Source organism: Mobula hypostoma, chromosome 1 (genome assembly GCF_963921235.1).
Source record: "Mobula hypostoma chromosome 1, sMobHyp1.1, whole genome shotgun sequence".
Lineage (NCBI taxonomy): Eukaryota > Metazoa > Chordata > Chondrichthyes > Myliobatiformes > Myliobatidae > Mobula > Mobula hypostoma.
The window spans coordinates 51,205,206-51,224,564 of NC_086097.1; the positions used below are offsets into that span (position 1 = coordinate 51,205,206).

The following is a 19,359-nucleotide window of genomic DNA, read 5'->3' on the forward strand; positions in this document are numbered from 1 at the left end:
CTTTATCTTCCTCACCGGGACAAATTTATCCTTAACATCCTGCAAGAGATCTCTAAACATCGTACACATGTCCATAATACATTTCCCTGCAAAAACATCATCCCAATTCACACCCACAAGTTCTAGCCTCGTAGCCTCATAATTTGCCCTTCCCCAGTTAAAAATTTTCCTGTCCTCTCTGATTCTATCCTTTTCCATGATAATGCTAAAGGCCAGGGAGCGGTGGTCACTGTCCCCCAGATGCTCACCCACTGACAGATCTGTGACCTGACCCGGTTCGTTACCTAATACTAGATCTAGTATGGCATTCCCCCTAGTCGGCCTGTCAACATACTGTGACAGGAATCCGTCCTGGACACACTTAACAAACTCTGCCCTGTCCAAACCCTTGGAACTAATCAGGTGCCAATCAATATTAGGGAAGAATCAAATATCCCTGTGATGATTGTACGTCCTAGTATCAATTGTTTGGCGACAATGAAGCATAAGGTATAAACTTAAAGTCACCCATAATAACAACCCAAACAACAGGAATTCTGCAGATGCTGGAAATTCAAGCAACACATATCAAAGTTGCTGGTGAACGCAGCAGGCCAGGCAGCATCTCTAGGAAGAGGTACAGTCGATGTTTCAGGCCGAGACCCTTCGTCAGGACTGACGAAGGGTCTCGGCCTGAAACGTCGACTGTACCTCTTCCTAGAGATGCTGCCTGGCCTGCTGCGTTTACCAGCAACTTTGATGTGTGTTGCATAATAACAACCCTGTTATTTTTGCACCTTTCCAAAATCTGCCTCCCAATCTGCTCCTCAGTATCTCTGCTGCTACCAGGGGGCCTATAGAATACTCCCAATAGAGTAACTGCTCCCTTCCTGTTCCTGACTTCCACCCATATTGACTCAAAAGAGGATCCTGCTACATTACCCACCCTTTCTGTAGCCGTAATAGTATCCATGACCAGTAATGCCACCCCTCCTCCCCTGCCCCCCCATTCCTTTTAAAGCACTGAAATCCAGGAATATTGAGAATCCATTCCTGTCCTGGTGCCAGTCAAGTCTCTGTATTGGCCACTACATCATAATTCTATGCATGTATCCAAGCTCTCAGTTCATCACCTTTGTTCTTGATGCTTCTTGCATTGAAGTATACGCACTTTAGCCCTTCTACCTTACTACCTTTACACCCTTTATTCTGCTTCTCTTTCCTCAAAGCCTCTGTATCACCTCCCAGCTTCTGACTTCATTTCCCTTCCCTGATCACTCATCTTTCCCCTCATCTGGTCTCAAGATGTGTATAGGTTTTGAGGGGTATAGATAGGGTGAATAAAATACAACATCCCATCATTCTCAGAATCACTTGGCGTGGTGGATAGAGCAAAAGTAGTTCCGCAATAAGTGTCAGGTCTGTGCACTGCACAAGAGAATGGATACAGTCGGTGACCGCGACAAACTCACAGGCAAAGTGTCGCCTCATCTGGATGGGCAGGTCTAGCACTTGTTGAGACCAAACGTGGATTATAAGCAGAGAATGGATAAACTCGAGTTGTTTTCTCTGCAACTGTGGAGGCTGAAGGAGGATTTAACAAATGTTTGTAAGATTAGAGTCACAGATAGAATACACAATTGGTTTTGTTGTCCCAGGATTGAAATATAAGAGACTAGGTGGCATGCCTTTATGCTGAGAGAGGTTAAGTTGAAAGGAGATATGTGGGGCAAGGTTTTGTTGACACCCTGTGGTCGGTGCATGAAATGCCCCTCCAGGGGTGATACTTGAGGCAAATACAACAGAGGGGAACAAGAGACTCTTAAATAGGTACATAAATGTGCAGGGAATGGACAAGTGGGGACATTATATTGTCAGGTGGCATTAGTTCAGTGGGACATTAAATAAGAAGTTAATGGCATGTTTCTGGACTGTATTGTTCAGTGTTCGATGTTCGTCAGAATATTGTTCCACCCTTGGACTGGATCCAGCAAATCCGGCTGATCTTATCAGTTCTTGTGAAATCTTCATCACCATTCCACCCCTTATACCAATAAATCAAACCTACAATCCTTTCTTGACAGTTCCAGGTAAATTTCTTATCAAAACACGTATACATTACTACATGATGCATGGAGATTCAATTTCTTGCTCCTGTCCTCTTTTTCTGGAAGGATCACCAGGATTCTGAAGAAATACCGGATTATGTCATCCACAAACCCATGAGGAAGCTCAAGTCACAGTTTATGCAGGTCAGAGATGACCTCGGTCTCAGGTTGGCTGGTGTTTACAGGATTCCCTGTGAATGCAGAGCAGGGTACATTGGCCAGACAGGAAGCACGATGGAAAACCGCATCAAGGAGCACAGGAGGTTTAGGCTACCCGGAAAAATTGGTGGTAGCAGAACACGGCATTCACAACGGCCAAAGGGTTGACTTTGAAGGCACAAAACTACTGTGCCGTGCCAATGCCAATGGCTTTTGGTACTGCCTGGTAAAGGAAGCCATTGAAATAAAACTAGATGAAAAGAATTTTAACAACGATGAAGGTCTCGCTCTATGTAGGAGCTGGAGTTCAATTGTAAACAAGATGGGAGAGAGGAAACCTGATTGGATGAGGACTAACCAATCAGGAGGGATGGACTACAGGGATATAAATGCCACTGAATTAGGCATGCCCACTGCTGAAGAAGGTGGCAGAGTTTGTCATCGAAACGTTGGTTACAAATGATACCTGTACCCGTCTGGAAGCCTGAGAAGAGTTTATTCATAATTTAAAAATGTTCTACACAGATTCAGGTTGGTTTTTGTGATCCTGAAGAATGCTTGCTGTTATATATCTACATTACAACAATATTACATTCATGAGAATAATTACTGTTTTAATTTGGTGAGACCATGTAGGAACATGCACTGGATTTTTAGCAATGCGTGAATGGATTCAATTGCAATGCATAACTTACAACTTATTTGCATTGTTCCAGTCAGCATGAAGGAAATATTGTTTTCTGTATGCAATAATCTTTATTTTGTACAAAATTAAATATTAGATAATATGACACTTATTGAAATTTTACATGTTAATGGGCTTTCCAGAAGATGTTAACATTAATACTTTAACTGGTTTGATTTGATTGTTATGCATAGTATAATTTTAAATATCAATACATACATTTTTTTCTCAAGAATACATTAATGTCTTCATTGCACCACATTTACAAACTGTATAAGTTAAAAAATGCATACTTTACATTTAAATTATCACCATTAATACTTTGGATAAAAACAAAAGGCAAAGTTGTCTATATTTACAAACACTTTTTTCTCCCATAGTAAAACAGCAGTTGCTTTTGATTGGCTCTTCTCTCCCCAGTTACAGTACTTAGTCTTTGGCCTAAAATGTTCGAAAACTAAGCAACCAGATATCCCACTTACAGACAGCAGTTTTATCCGGAGTCAGTTTATCACTGAATGCAAAATTTCCTTTGGAAATTAAATAATGAAGATTGAAGTATTCCAAACAACTGCCACTAGGGCATTATTATGTACATAATGTTCAGTGCCTTTTCCTTTCTGTAATCCTTAACAGAGTAGGGTCCTGGAAAATGTAAGCACTCAATAAATATTCAATCCATAAAGTGCATTAGTGTTCAAGCTTTGTCCTTCTTTGTACTGCAGCTCTTGGTACTTTACTTATAGAAAGCATTAAGATGAATAACAATTCGAGGTTGCAGACAACGATGGTGCAGATAGGTCCTTGATTATTTTATTAAGGCCAGCAATGTTTTCTTCAAGCAGGTAGTTTTTCTTCTCGGTTGTCTTCTGTCTTTGTTCAGACATTTCAAGGGCCTTGAGGAGTTGGGCATTTTCAATGTATAAATCCTTTACTATTTCATCTGCTTTAATGTTCTTTGACAGCTGGGAATCAACAGATTTTAAAGTTAGATTTTCCACTGTTTTTATTGTTTGTTTAAAGAGATGTGCTTTTGAAACAAGTGGGGGGGATCTTTAATAGACATTTTTTATTTCATCTGTGAAATGCTGTTTGATTTGATTAAAATAATTACTTGGTTAATTTAGAATAAGTTAATTGTTTTCCCTCTCTTTTTATATTTCTTTTTATAAGTAAAGGAATAATGTAAATTATGTTTATAGAGCAGAAATCTTGCACCAATTTGTCTGAGGCTTTATTTGTAATTGGAACAATGAGCAATCTAACCACAACAATAGATCAAACACAACATACTTGTTCCTTTAGTTGATAGACTTTGTCCTGGAGCAGCAACTTAAGGTTTCTTAACTTATTTTCAACATCTTGCATCCTCTCCTCCATCTTTTTTAGCAATTGTTCATATGCCTCCTGAAAGAACAGATTATAACCATGGATTTACTACTCATCGTAAAACAAAAATTTGATGCAATATTCTTATTTTTGAAGTTATAGAGTTATAAGTTACAAAATTTAACTAAAATTTCTTAAACTATAAAAATGGATCATTTGCTTATGTCATTTTAGTATAAATTATGAAGGACTTTGGTGATATAGAATATAGGCCTGTTCCTGAGCTATATAACACAGCACAGAAACAGGCCTTTCAGCCCATAGTGTTGTGCTGAACCAATCTCTTCTACCTATACAATGTCCATATCAGAATCAGGTTTATTCTCACCGGCACGTGACGTGAAATTTGTTAACTTAGCAGCAACAGTTCAATACAATACATAATACAACAGAGAACAAAATAATACTAATAGATAAAATAAAAATAATAATAATAAATAAACAAGTAAATCAATTACATATATTGAATAGATTTTTAAAAATGTGCAAAAACAGAAATACTGTATATTGAAAAAAAGTGAGGTACAGGTGGCCCCCGTTTTCCGAACGTTTGCTTTACGACACCTCGCTGTTACGAAAGACCTACATTAGTTACCTGTTTTCGTTAACAGAAGCTGTTTTCACTGTTATGAAAAAAAGGCAGCATGCGAAAAAAGGCAGCGCACGCCCGAACAGCCAAGCTCCTCCCTTGGAACTGCATTCTAGCCGGCATTGCTTAAACACGTGCTTTATCTCGATTTATTTTGTGCATCCGTTAGCAAGATGAGTTCTAAGGTATTGGAAAAGCCTAAAAGAGCTCGTAAGGGTGTTATACTTAGCGTAAAACTAGACATAGTTAAGCGTTTTGATCATGGTGATCGAAGTAAGGACATTCATTGCCTGTGTGTTGAACTTGCCTGCGTCAACCATTCGCACTATTTACATGCAGAGAGAAAGAAATTTGAAAGCTGCCTATGTTGCTGTTGGTTCCGCTCGTAGCAAAGTGGTCTCTCTTAGTCAGCATCCAATAATGGATAAAATGGAAAGTCTTTTGCTTGAGTGAATTGATGGGTGTATGAAGCATGGTGTTCCGTTAAGTTTTCTTATACTTAAGGAGAAATCAGTCAGTCTTTTTAATGCTGAAACAGAAAGCACTGGACAATGGTGATGAAAGTGTTGCAAAAGTGGAACTTAAAGGTAGTTTGATCAGCTTCTGAGGCGAGGGCAGCTTCATATTTGAAGTAGTGGTCCCCAACCTCCGGGCCGCGGACTGATACATTGCCATGAAGAATGCAGCAGTAGTCGGATCGCACCCAGCACATCTTTAAGAAGAAAGCCGAAATAAACCAGCTAATTAGTTAGGTGCCGCCCGGCATGTAAATGTCGTCCCAGATCAGAGGCGATTGCCGATTGGGTCAGGTGGTTATTCGTATAAGCAAGTGTTTAACTGTGACGAAACTGCAATTTATTGGAGTCTTCCTGATTCTGGTCAGTGAAACTACAGTGTACATACGTTATTTCTACCTTATATAGGCTGTGTATTTTTATGTGTTACTTGGTATGATTTGGCAGCTTCATAGCATAAAGGTTACAGGAGAGAATGTTTCTGCCGAGAGTGCTTCCGCGAGATTTTCGCTGCGCTAGACAGTGCTGCAGAAAAGTATGTCTACTTTATATAGGCTGTATATTTATCATATCATTCCTGTTTTTACTATATGTTACTGTTATTTTAGGTTTTATGTGTTATTTGGCATGAATTTGTAGGTTATTTTTTGGGTCTGGGAACACTCAAAATTTTTTCCCATATTAATAAATGGTAATGGCTTATTCACTTTACGACATTCTGGCTTTCATAGCAATGCTCTACCTTCGGATAGTGGGGGAAACCGGTAGTGTCCAAAGATTCAATGACCATTTGGGAATCGGATGGCAGAGGGGAAGAAGCTGTTCCTGAATCACTGAGTGTGTGCCTTCAGGCTTCTGTACCTCCTACCTGATGGTAACAGTGAGAAAAGGGCATGCCCTGGGTTGCTGGAGGTACTGAATAATGGATGCTGCCTTTCTGAGACAGGCAGGTGTATTTTTCTCACATACACCTGCCTATCTAAATCGTCTCTTAAAAATCTCCAATGCTTTTGCCTTCACCACCACCCCAGGCAGTGAATTCCACACATCCACCATTCTTTGTGTAAAAAAAACTTGTCCTTCACATCACCTTTGAAATTACCCCCTCTCACCTTAAATGCATGCCCTCTGGTATTAGACATTTCAACCCTTGGAAAAAGATATTGTTTGTCTACTCTACATCTATGGCTCTCATAATCTTATAAATCTATCAGATCTCTCCTGAGACTCCACTGCTCCAAAGTAAACAATCCAAGTTTGTGCAACTTCCTGTTATAGCACATCCTCTAATCCAGGCAACATCTTGGTAGATCTTTTCTGCTCCCGCTCCAAACCCCTGACATCACACCTATAATGAGGCGAGTAGAACTGTATGCAATACTCCAGATGCTCCCTAACTAGAATGTTATATAGCTGCAACATAACTTCCTCACTTTTGAAATCATTGCCCTGAGTAATAAAGGCAAATACACCATATGCCTTCTTAACCACTCTAGCAAAGTGTCGCCACTTTCAAGGACCTATGAACTTGGATCCCAAGATCCCTCTGCTCATCAACACCGTTCAGGATCATTTGACCTATCAAGGTGCAACACCTCATACCTGGTCAGGTTAAGCTCCATCTGCTATTTCTCTGCCCATATCTGCAATTGCTCTATATCCTATTGTATTCTTTGCCAGTCTTCTACACTATCCACACCACCACCAATCTCTATAAAGCCTGCAAACTTACTAACCCACTATCTACACTTTCATCCAGGTCATTTATACACACGACAAACAGCAGAGGCCCCAGTACAGATCCCTGCAAAACACCTCTAATCACAGACCTCCAGCTGGATTATCTATCTTAATGTTCTTTAAGACACCCAATACAACTTCCTTCATTACCTCAAAGTGCCCTAGCATATCAATATACTCAACACTGACATCACTATCCTCCACATCCTTCTCCTTTGTAATTACTGATGTAAAGTACTCATTAAGGACCTCACACACATTCGAAGCACATGTATTATCAAAGGATGTATAAATTATATAACCTTGAGATATGTATCCAAGCAAATGTTTCTCCCCTCCATCACTTTATCCTTGAATGGTCCTACCCCCTGCCTAGTTATCTGGTATATAGCAACACACATCAAAGTTGCTGGTGAGCGCAGCAGGCCAGGCAGCATCTCTAGGAAGAGGTGCAGTCGACGTTTCAGGCCGAGACCTGACGATGGGTCTTGGCCTGAAATGTTGACTGCACCTCTTCCTAGAGATGCTGCCTGGCCTGCTGCATTCACCAGCAACTTTGATGTGTGTTGCTTGAATTTCCAGCATCCGCAGAATTCCTGTTATCTGATATATAGGACACCTTGGAATTCTCTTTAATCCTGCTTGCCAAGGGCTTTTCACGGGCCCTCCTGGCTTCCTAAATCTCTTCTTGAGTCCTTTTCTGGCTTCTTTATAATCCTCTAGGGCTCCATTTGATTCTAGCTTCAGAAGCTTTACATACTTTTCCTTTTTCTTCTTGACTAACTTCATCAACTCCCTCAATATCCAAAGTTCACATACCTTGACATCCTTGTCCTTACCTCTGACTGGAACATACATCCCCTGTACTCTGTCCAGTTGGTCTTTAAACACCTTCCATATTATAGAAGTGGACTTGCCCAAAAACAGCTGTTCCCAATTAACTCCCTCTGGTTCCTGTCTAACTCTCTTGTAATTTCCCCTGCTCTAATCGAATACTCACCCACAAGGTCCATACTAACCCTAATCTCTAACTATCTTAAAACTCAAGGAGTTGTGGTCACTGTCCGCCTCCTGGAAGGTCAGTCACCTGGCCAGGCTCATTACCTAACATCAGGTCCAGTACAGTTGCACTTCTTGTTAGACTATCTACATATTGATTTAAAAACCCTCCTGGATGCACCTAACAAATTCTGCCCCTTCTAAATGTTTTGCACTCAGAAGGTCCCAGTTTATATTACAGAAGTTGAAGTCCGCCATGACAACAACCATATTGTTTTTACACCTTTCATTATTATGCCTGCATTTCTGTTCCTCAATGTCCTGGTGGCTGTTTGGGGGGTGGGGGCAGGGGGTGGTGGAATCTGTAGTATAATCACAGAGTGATTGCATCCTTCCTATTTTTGAGTTCTAACCATATAGACTCAGTGGACAAACCCTCCATTATGTCCCCCTCTGAAAGCAGCTGTGATACTATCCCTGATTAGTAATGCAACTACCCCACCTCTCCACCTCCCTTTCTGAAATATCGAAACCTTTGGGATATTAAGCATCCATTCATGTCCCTCTCTCAATCAGGTCTCTGTAATGGCCAAATAAGAATTTTCAAATGATTTCTCTCACCTATCATATAGAGATAGGGTAACTAATAAGACAGTACTCCAACGTGCCCATATAAAAAGATCATTACTAAGAACATTAAATGAGAGGAAGCTAAAATTCCTGGGCCATGTCATCAGAAAGAGAGAAATAGAATGCCTTACATTACAAGGCCATATGCCTGGGAAACATGGAAGAAAATATATGGACACTGTGAAAAAACTAATAGATCTAAGTGTGTGAGATATCATTGACGCTGCATGGGATCGTTCGATGTGGGAAGCCATGATCACCCAGGCACGTAACATGCAAGGCACATGAAGAAGAAGATCATATAACTATATTTAAAAAAAAACTTTGCATGTTCATCTGAAAAAAGATTTAACAAATCAAATTCCTGCATAAGAAATATAATTTGTATAATTTATAACATATTTTCCTTCAAAAACATATGCAAATAGTCTGACTTCTGAGAACATTTTCTACCTCTGATACCTGCTTACAATGAAAGGCCTCACAAGTACTAATTTTCCTGTAGGTATCAGCAAGTACTGCTCCCTGCTTGAGCTGCGAGAACGGTTTAAAGAATGTAAATGGCACACTTCACCTTATATTTCTGAAAGGAAAGGACTCAATATTCTACACAAGTCACAACTACAAATGACCACTTCAAATAGTATTATCAACAAATCAGATTAAAAGCATTTTATTCTAGAAATTAAAGCCACTAAAAGGAACACAAAAACAGAAAATCATATTGTTGCATTTTGGTGAAAACGTAATCTATTTCTGTGAATGAATAACAAGGCAATCACACTAAGACCCAGCTTAAAACACACAGTTGCTTCTTGGTATGCGAAATGTGATGATTGTAGCGCCAATTCCCATTTAGATCTCCGCCAAGAATTTGCAACAGTGAGTCCAAATACATCAAAAGTAGTGCTATGGCATTTTGCCCACGGATCCAATACAATATAAAATTGTATTTCATACTGCCTCACTTACTTCTAAAGTGAATTTGAAGTGATAAGAATTGCTAGTTTGAACTAGATCAGGGATTCTCAACCTGGGGTCCAGGGACCCCTTGTTTAATGGTATTGGTCAATGACATAAAAACGGTTGGGAACTCCTGGTCTAGATTATTGCCTCATGTTTACCTGCTGAGTATTGCTTTCTGCAGCTTTTGCATCCAATTGATCTTGCAGTTGATGACATTGAACTTCCTTCAGATTCAGCCATTCCTGAAGTTGCACTAGCTGCTCTTTAGGCACCATGGAGCAGATACGTTCCCGCACTTGTTGAAGTTCTTGAAGATTTTGTGTCTGGCTCAGTGTCAGGCTTGAATTTGATTGTAGCAGCTATGCAGAAGAATGTAATTAGTAAATGAATGATTCACTTATTGTACTATATGCTATTGCTAATTACACTGTGATTCAAGCACTCCTCTCTCAAGCCACCTCAATTCTGTTAAAGATCCAAACTTTCAAAAAGACATGTTAACACAGAAATAGCAAAACAATTAGAGATAAGAAAAAATTAAAGACCATACATGAAAGAATGCTCTGCTATAAGATAAATAAAGGTTTTAACAATTACATAAATTGAGTTATCTTTTATTAGCCAAATTACTGTTTAACTTTATTAATAAATCTATTTCATTTTACCTGCCAAATCCTCATACCCTTCTGTCATATCATCAATGTAAACAATAATATTATTCATAAGATTTACAATAAATTATATGAAATTAAGTTTGTTTTCAAGAACATTTTAAAAATGAACTTGCTCTTTAAGTCCTTCAGTATTTTTAAGCCTCTATATGATGTGTAGCATTTTTAAAAAAGGTATATCAGTTATAAATATTTTACCTTCCATGCTTCAAACTGTTTTTGCATGAGATCAAGCTTCCGATTTTTTTTACACTGCCACGTGGCTAAAATTGTGACTATAATAAAAAAAAGAGAACTCCTTCTCAGATACTTCAGCCAATGGTTTTAGCCAAGTCTTACGCACTTACAAATTTCAGCTTCTATTGGAAATGGAAGTATGAGTGTATTGTACACAAATGAGAACACCCTATTTAGTGCTCTGACTTTGGAAAAGTGTAGTGTTCTGATTTCCAGGGAATCACCAGAAATCTTACTTGTATTCAGTAATCAAGGACTACTAGTGTGAATAAGGGTTTATTCCCTATAAATCAACATTAGAATCAACACTAATTCTTTCTCTGAACATTTTCCTTCTATTGCCTCATGGAGCATGGCCATAAAGGTGATGTATTATGTTAGCCAGAAACAAAATAAGAAGGCCAATTTTTTAATGTTTTGCCTTAGTATTTAAATTTTCAACTATTACTCCATGACTAGCCAGCAGAGTATCACGCAATCTGGAAAATTCCCATGATTGATCCACGTTTATGCTGAGTAAGCTGGTCACAATCAGAGTCACAATTAGAGGACAACTGGTCTCAGGAATTAGTATGACCAGTGATTTAATGACTCAACAAATCAGGAATGATGAGCACTATGTCACATCCGCTTAAATTGGACATGCAACTAAGCACAAGGTCTTTAATCAGTCTGCTAAGTCTGCATAAGTCATGCTGCTCTTCACTTCAGCTTATCCTGCAGCTAGACCAACATCTCACCTTCTGTCTATCCAGATGACATTTATTCAGCTAAAGCTACCATGAGGTTGGTAGTGGTGGATAGTTGGTCATGCAAGGTTGTTATGAAGACTGGTTTGTACTGATGGAGAGAGTGGAGGAGTAAGTGTTTGGATATATTTGTCAGATGTGTGGACTAACTGAGTCAAGGTGAGCCTTCCAGTAACAAGACTAATGTGATGCTCTTCCTAACTTGCCTTATTAAAGTAATCAACATTTTCTGATTTATAATGCAATTACTTCAATGTTAAATATGCTCCCATAAATAACAACAGATGGTATTAAAATGTTGAAATAAAGAACATCTGTTGCTAGTTGTAACATAATCATTCAAAATGCTAAATATAATCACAAAATAAAATATTTATATTTCTTAAGTTTCTTGAACCTTTGCAAGTATTGTAAGATTGCTAAATTCAATTGCATGGTGCTATGATAAAAATACAAATATGCACTAGAAATTAGAGCCTTTCTTCAATAGAACAAATTGTTACATTTTTGAAATTTCAAAACAAAACTAATTGAAAGAAAAACACAGGGAAACTAGGATAAATGTGGACTGTTTTTACTTTTAGCGAAGCAAGCACAATGCAGTGGCATAATCACATCCATAGCATAGGAAATACTAAATTGTCCCATTCAGGCCTAAGGATTTCTTACTCTTGTGGGATAATATCTTTCCTGACAAGAGGGAATCACTCTGCTTGACAGATAAGACTTGTGGCTGTGAAATAATCTCAAATTCTAGGGCTTGCTCTGTGGTGGTTGTAGGAGTTGAATCTGGGACTGCAGGAAGTGGTTCTGACAGCTCTACACACCTTTCATCTCCTTTCTTCTCTCTTCTCCAAGATGTTCTTGGTATCTTCTGAACATGTAGTCCGTTTATTTTTGTCTGCCCAATATGCTCTATGTATATGTCTTACTTTGTTATATGTTTTGCAATTCTTGCCTTTAAATCTGCATTGGTCTGGTGTATGGGAGGCCCTGTCACAACAGTAACACAATTTGTTTGACCAGGCAGGTTTCTGTTTTGACTTTGCAATTTTGTTCATACTCACTTTCATTCCTGTCTGCAACTCAATTGTACCTCTGACTTACTATTGATAAAGCAATTTCAACTGCTCTTTTAAATGTGAGTTGTGATTCAGTTAGGAGTTTTTTTTTTAATGCTTTTCGCAGGATTCCACAAACTAAACAATCTCTCAGTACATCATTAAGCCCAGTCCTGAACTAACAATGCTCAGACAATCTCTTCATTTCAGCTATGTAAGCTGAAATGGGACCCCCCCACTTTTGATTCCGCTTATGAAACCTAAAGTGTTCTGTAATCAACAATAGTTTCAGTTTAAAATGTTTCTGCATTGCTTTCATGACATCAGCAACGCTAATTTCAGCTGGTTTGGTTGGAGCAGTGAAATATCCAAGCAACTGGCATGCTCTTCCAGAACCAGAATCAGGTTTAATCTCACCAGCGTATGTCGTGAAATGTGTTGTCTTTGCAGCAGCAGAACAATGCAATACATAATAATAGAGAAAAAACATGAATCAGTTGGCAGAAAAGTTGTTCCTGAATCATTGAGTGTGTGCCTTCAGGCTTCTGTACCTCCTTCCTGATGGTAGCAATGCGAACAAGGCATGACCTGTGTGGTGGGGGCCCTTAATGATGGATGCCATCTTTCTGAGGCATCTCTCCTTGAAGATGTTCTGGATACTATGGAAACTAGTGCCCATGATGGAGCTGACTAAGTTTACAATGCTCTATGGCTTATTTCAATCCTGTGCAGTAGCCCCTCTGCTCCATACAAGATGGTGATGTAGCCAGTTGGAATGCTCTCCAAGGTACATCTGTAGAAATTTGGGAGTGTCTTGGTGACATAGCAATCTCCTCAAACTCCTAAAGAAATATAGCTGCTTTGTAGCTGCGTCAATATGTTGGGTCCAGAATAGATACTCAGAGATTTTGATACCCAGAAACTTGAAATTGCTCACTCTTTCCACTTCTGATCCCTCAATGAAGGACTGGTGTGTGTTTCCTTGTCTTACCCTTTCTCAAGGCCACAACTGGTTCTTGGTCTTACTGATGTTGAGTGCAAGGTTCTTGCTGCAACATAACCAGCTGATATAACTCGCTCCTGTATGCCCTCTCATCACCATCCAAAATTCTGCCAACACCACCAAAACTGGAACTCATTTCTCAATGGCTATTTCATTTGCTTTAAAAAATATCTAAATTGGTTCAGTAGTATACAAAATTCAGTTATCCCTTGTGCAGTTAAATGTGTTTATCTTTCCAATTTAGCTAGCCATCTCTGCTATGTTTAATTACGATTATTATTACCTAGTACTCGTTGCTTATAAATCTGTGAATTTTGTCCATTTTCCATTATTTTTAAAAAATCAAATATCTCGCTGTGCTTCCAAAGAGGGGAAAAAAAGAGGAAAGAAAGAACGTGCCGCTCTTCAACAGGTAGGTAGTCATCTCAGGTTCGCTTTAAAGCGTACTCATTGCCACTGTTATGTTTTGTAACTCCAAAACATAAAACTGATTGGGAAAGAAAAACACGGAGTCTGGGATAAACGTACACTTCGCTCTTACGCATGCACATACAGCACGGTGGCGTAATGACATGTGTCATTCACGTATTTTTACATATAAACTGTAATGGTATGTAAACAACAAAGAATGCTTAATCACACAATACATTTACAATATTGCTCATATTACCGGAAGTTTAAATACACAACACAAGTAGATTATGGGGTGATACGGAAGGATGGAAAGGGCAGTGAGAAATTCCTTCAGTAGCTGAGAGATTGACAATCATCTCTGTACATGTACAAGCTGAAAGAAAATTAGAAGTAATGGCATCAGCAATTACTTTATAACTTATGTTATGAAGTTGTTTTCAATTCCACATAAGTGATTTAGTGGACGCACAATCATATGCGAAAATAAAAATCGAAACAGAAATTGCTGGAAGCAGTCAACAGGACAGGTAGCATTCATATGGTGAGAAACAAGGTCAAGGTTTAATATCACTGATCCTTCGTCAATATAAACTGATAAAGAGTCCTGGACCTGAAACACTGATTCAGTTTTTCTTACACCAATCCCTCCTGACCCGCTTTGTGCTGCTAAGATTTTGTACTTTGATTCAGATTTCCTGCATCTTTTGCTTTTTATTTCAAAATATTCAGGTTTAGATTGGGCGAGTGAGATTAAACTTTAACAGTAAAATCTGACATAGAATGACTTGTTCCGACATTGTAGATTTTGTTTTTGTAAACAATAGATAATCTGAATAGGATTTCAAACAGCTTTATTAAGAATCTTTGCACCCATGTTAAAGGATGTAAAATGATTTTGATGTGATTTTTCTTGCGCATACCTTATCATTAGTCTCCAATAGTTGGCTTTCTAGGGTAGCTTGTTTCTGTCGCAGCATCTCATTTTCTACATTAAGGACTTTCAGTTCATGTTCAAGGGAGGACATCAGACTTGTCTGTTGGGATAATGAGGTCTCTGTGTTACAGCAGAACAGACCAAGAAATAATTTGAATTTGACTTGGCTTTTAACTGCTGGTTGCATCAAGGTCATAATATGAATATATGGAGTGCATATCCAAAAGCATTTACAAAGCTCGACAGTGTCAAGGCAAACAGCCCATTTGACTGATATTTTCTCCTCCAACAGAAACTTTCACTTCCGCCATCACTTAAGTACTGTGTTTAATAGAAGCACCTTCCAAATTCCAGCTACTACCATGAAGAAGAAAAAGGGTAGAGGTGACTGGGACAACACATTTCCCTCCAAACCACACCTCATCCAAATTTGTAAATACACCACTGCACAAAGTTCCTATGCAAAGATAACCAGTCCTCTGGCAATGCCCTTTAACCCTAGACTATCGTATTTTTCACCACTGCTTATGTCCCTATCTGTTTCCATTAAACCATCTACTCTTCCTGCAGTGGTTGCAATGCAGTCAGTCCTGTTTATATCAACCCAATGGTCCATCTTCATCATCCCATATTTCATGCTGATAATCATGATAATCTACATCTACAAAATTTGGGTCAGGTTAATAAACATATTGACCTCTTTGGTATCATCTTGAATGTATGACAATTATCATGTATTCTATCCACTTTGCAAAAACAATTTTTTGGATAGACCCGCACATTGTTCACCATAACATTTAGTTTTTGCTATAAACTTTGGCATCTCAACTGCTGATTGTATCTCTGTTCCTGTTTCTGATTTTGGTAAATGGATCACAATAATCCTTGTTTGAGGTTTAAATTTTCAGCTGAGAAGCTTCTCAGTAATATATCAGAGCATTGACTCTGTTTTCTAAATTCTCATGGAGCATGTCTGTCTCCATTCCACCACATCTCATCATTCTATTCCTTGCCTCTGCTACCTAAACCTTCAACACTCCACAATTAGGGGTGAACAATTAAGTGTTGGCTCCGCCTATGAAGCCAACATCACTTGAAAGATTTTCTAAAAAAAGTCTAAAATGTTATCCTCTATTCTGATAACATCTTAAAGAGTGATTTTGCTTCTGGTCATTACCAACCTTCCTGGCGAGATCCTTCTGAATCTGATCGTATTCTCTCTTCATGCATAGTTTTTCCTGTTCAGCAACTTTAAGCAAGGTAGACTTGGTGTAGTGTTTCTGGTGTTTCAGTGTTAAAACTGCAGATTCCAGTTGTTTGATCTGTGAAAAGAGAGAAGAACTGTACTCAAATTTTGAAATGCACAATTCTATCCTATGCAGATTTCCAGCAAGGTCCAACTTACTGTTAAAAGTACTTATTTTTACACAGATGTTTTTCCTGTACTTAAATTACTACGAATGGCTGAAGTGAACTTGTCAGAGTTTTCACAAATTGAACAGTGCTGTGCAGTCCACTTTCAGTAGCAAAATTTGCACTATTCTCATTTAATAAATAATGGCCACGGTATCGTCAATTACAATCAAACATCCATGTGGAGTCTTTGGATTGGCCTCAGCAAAAAATGAAGAATCAACAAGTATTTGAACATACACAAGACCAACAACACAGAAAATGCTCAAGCTAGTAATGGTGAAAAGAGAGATTAAAATCAGTGAAAAAGTGATGACTGAACGAATTGGGTGTTACATAAAATTTCAAAGACGGTAGAGATGAATGAAGGAGTTCATGGAGGGAATCCCAGAAAATCAAGCCAGAATTACAGAGGGCTTTGGGCCTGAAAATAACTCCTACAATTTTAAGATAAAAGGATGCGGTGCTGATGAGACTGTACGTTGCTCTATGTGTACATTAAATATATTTGGCTTACTCTTTTATTATTTCTCTACTGTTTGCTTTCACTATGCCCTTCAGTCTAAACTGAGTATATCAAAAGACCTCTCTCTCTGCTAAATATTCTTTTTCATTGGCAGGAAATGGATCATTTGAGATTAAGACTGTTTTATGAATTTCAGTAATGGGTTGGAATGGGGATTATGAAAAATAGGAGGGAAAGGAATTCAAAGGACAAAGCAGACTTTTAGTACTCCTAAAAAGTCTCTTCAATATAATTAAATATTGCTGAAAGAAAAATATTTTGAAGGTTAGCATGGATATGCCAACTGAGAGGCTGTTTGATTATTTTCTCCATTACTTTCTCCCTGGCAATGTGCAGCTCTTCTTTTATGTGCTGTTCCTCTTTCTGCAGCCTCTCATTTTCCTCCCGTAGTAATCTCTGTTCTTCTTCCACCAGCTGAGCCAGATCATCCTGGTAGAACTTTTTCTGCTGGTGCTGAAAATCTGCAGATTGCAAATTAAGCTCCAGCTCCTGATTCTGAAAAGCATAGCAAGAAATCAGTGACTCAATCAAATAATCAGAAATTAAGTCCTTATTGAATGTTTTGCAAGAGGCAATTGATTTTGTATTCTTTTCCCTCCTTTATCATTCCCATTCCAACCTATTGTGGAAATTCACATAGCATGGGGAAGAAGTCCATTAGAACATTCAGTCCTCACTGGATAAAAATTCCAACACTCCCACCTCACCACTCCCTATTTGTACATTTGAAGGAATGACGTTCGGAATGCACGCCTACACAGATGTAGGGAAACACTAGCTCTTGTGCACCCATTGGGTGTCTGTATGAACTTATTGACAGGGAAGCTATGTTTGGCTGTGCACCTGATACCGTGAAACTCTAAACAGCAAGGATCAGCCGTTAGTTGAGAAATGGGAAAGGAGAAAGCAGGGAACATGGCAAGGGAAGAATATTTGAAAAATGCTATGATTGCACTTTACAGTGAATCTCAGATTAAAGATCAAAATATAAGTTTGCACATGATTTACTCTTAATTTAAAAATGCTACAGCAGAATTCAGAGAACACTTGAGTGGAGTTATACCTTGTCTTTGGTAGTCTGTAGCTGTTTGTGCAACAACATCACTTCTTTTTTCAATGCCTCCTTTTCCTGTTGAGCTACCCGGAAGTCTGATTTCAGTTTTGCTGTCTGGAGGTTGAAATTTTGTAAACTTTCTTCCAGATTCTGTACCTAAAGTACAAAGCATCTATCTTAATAAAATTTATTCTGTTAAATTTAGCAATTAACATTTGAAAGATTATTATCACTGACAATAGATACAATGCATTTCAATGCTTCATTTGCTCCTGACTTGACGTTACTCTTAACAAAGCTAAAACTTTGTGCAATTTCCTACGGATGGTCCCAGTACACAAGGCAACTAACTTGCAAAAATCTATGCCACCAAATCTGTGTCATCAAAATGCAACAGGCAATGGGTACGTAAACAAGGGATTTCTCAATGGGATTTCTGTGAAAGATGACTTAATCCAACTTTCTCATAAATGGCATCTCAGGACATAGCCTGAAAGGCAAACTCTGTTTGTTATTTTGATTGTAGTATAGTACACATGGAGTATAAAAATACAATTTTTATTCCCCCAATTCATTTACAATACCTGTTCTTGCGATGCAGTTAGCTGGGCAGTTAATCTTTGAACTTCTTGTAGTGAATTCTGCCATTCTTGTCTGAAATTTTCAGTCTGCACCTCAACAATGTTCATTTTAGCAATCTGTGTGTAATTAGAGGCGTACAGTTACAAATGATTGTCCAGACAATTGTAGGCAATTAGTGAGCAGCCACTGATTAGTATTAGTTATTAAATATGTCTTACCTTTTCAATGCATCGGTTCACTTCATCATTCAATGTTTCTTTCTCTCTGATCAACTTTGCATTTTTGTGTCTTAAAGCAGTAACTTCATCTTCCAGTTTGTTATATTTGGAGAACTAGAGTTGTAAAATATACATATTGATTTTTTTTTAACAAAATGGACATTTATAAAATTGCAAAGATAGTCTTTGATCATGAAGCACTTGCTTTAATTACTGACACTTATTTCCATTCCTGAGTCAATGGAAAAAAAATAGGATACAAAAGCAACTTCAAAGTATTATAGTTCATAGCATCTATTAATAATAATTTTACAGAAGGAATTCATGAAGGAAAAGATGTGATGGACTTTATAAAGAAATAAAATATTAACCCAAGACATTATGTGGAAATGTTATCAGCAGAGGCAAAGTTAGAACAAAATTGGTGGGGTATAACTTAAAACATCCAAAGCACTCAATGAAAGAATGATGTCATGCATCAGAAAGAAGATTTGATAAAAGTACAACACAAAAGCGATAACCTAAAATTATGACTAGTAATGCAGAAGGAAGTTGGGTGATGAAAAAAATGTGGTATTATAAGAGAATATAGATCAGACCCATTTATTAGGATTTACAAACACATTAAGAACAAACAATTATCAATAAGGGTATAGTTACAAAGTTCAAAATAAATTTATTATCAAAGTATATATGTGTCACCATATACCACCCAGAGATTCATTTTCTTGCAAGCAT

The 19,359-nt window shown here is 38.2% G+C and overlaps 1 protein-coding gene across 3 annotated transcripts in view; it reads right to left on the reverse strand.

The window, feature by feature from the left end:
• Positions 1 to 2,735: 2,735 nt before the first annotated feature.
• The window catches only part of nin (ninein (GSK3B interacting protein)), a 149,623-nt gene continuing 132,999 nt past the window's right edge, over positions 2,736 to 19,359 (reverse strand). For 2 of the 3 annotated variants that reach the window (XM_063048625.1, XM_063048634.1), the window contains 9 exons: positions 18,622 to 18,735; positions 18,406 to 18,519; positions 17,831 to 17,977; positions 17,083 to 17,262; positions 16,010 to 16,150; positions 14,815 to 14,928; positions 9,918 to 10,118; positions 4,225 to 4,338; positions 2,736 to 3,896 (listed from right to left, as the gene is read on the reverse strand). In XM_063048625.1, the coding sequence (XP_062904695.1) occupies positions 3,684 to 3,896; positions 4,225 to 4,338; positions 9,918 to 10,118; positions 14,815 to 14,928; positions 16,010 to 16,150; positions 17,083 to 17,262; positions 17,831 to 17,977; positions 18,406 to 18,519; positions 18,622 to 18,735 (1,338 nt within the window). In that variant the 3' untranslated portion in view covers positions 2,736 to 3,683. Of the gene's footprint in view, positions 3,897 to 4,224; positions 4,339 to 9,917; positions 10,119 to 10,628; positions 10,706 to 14,814; positions 14,929 to 16,009; positions 16,151 to 17,082; positions 17,263 to 17,830; positions 17,978 to 18,405; positions 18,520 to 18,621; positions 18,736 to 19,359 lie in introns of those variants that run through there. The other variant, XR_010018042.1, reaches the window with a different exon arrangement.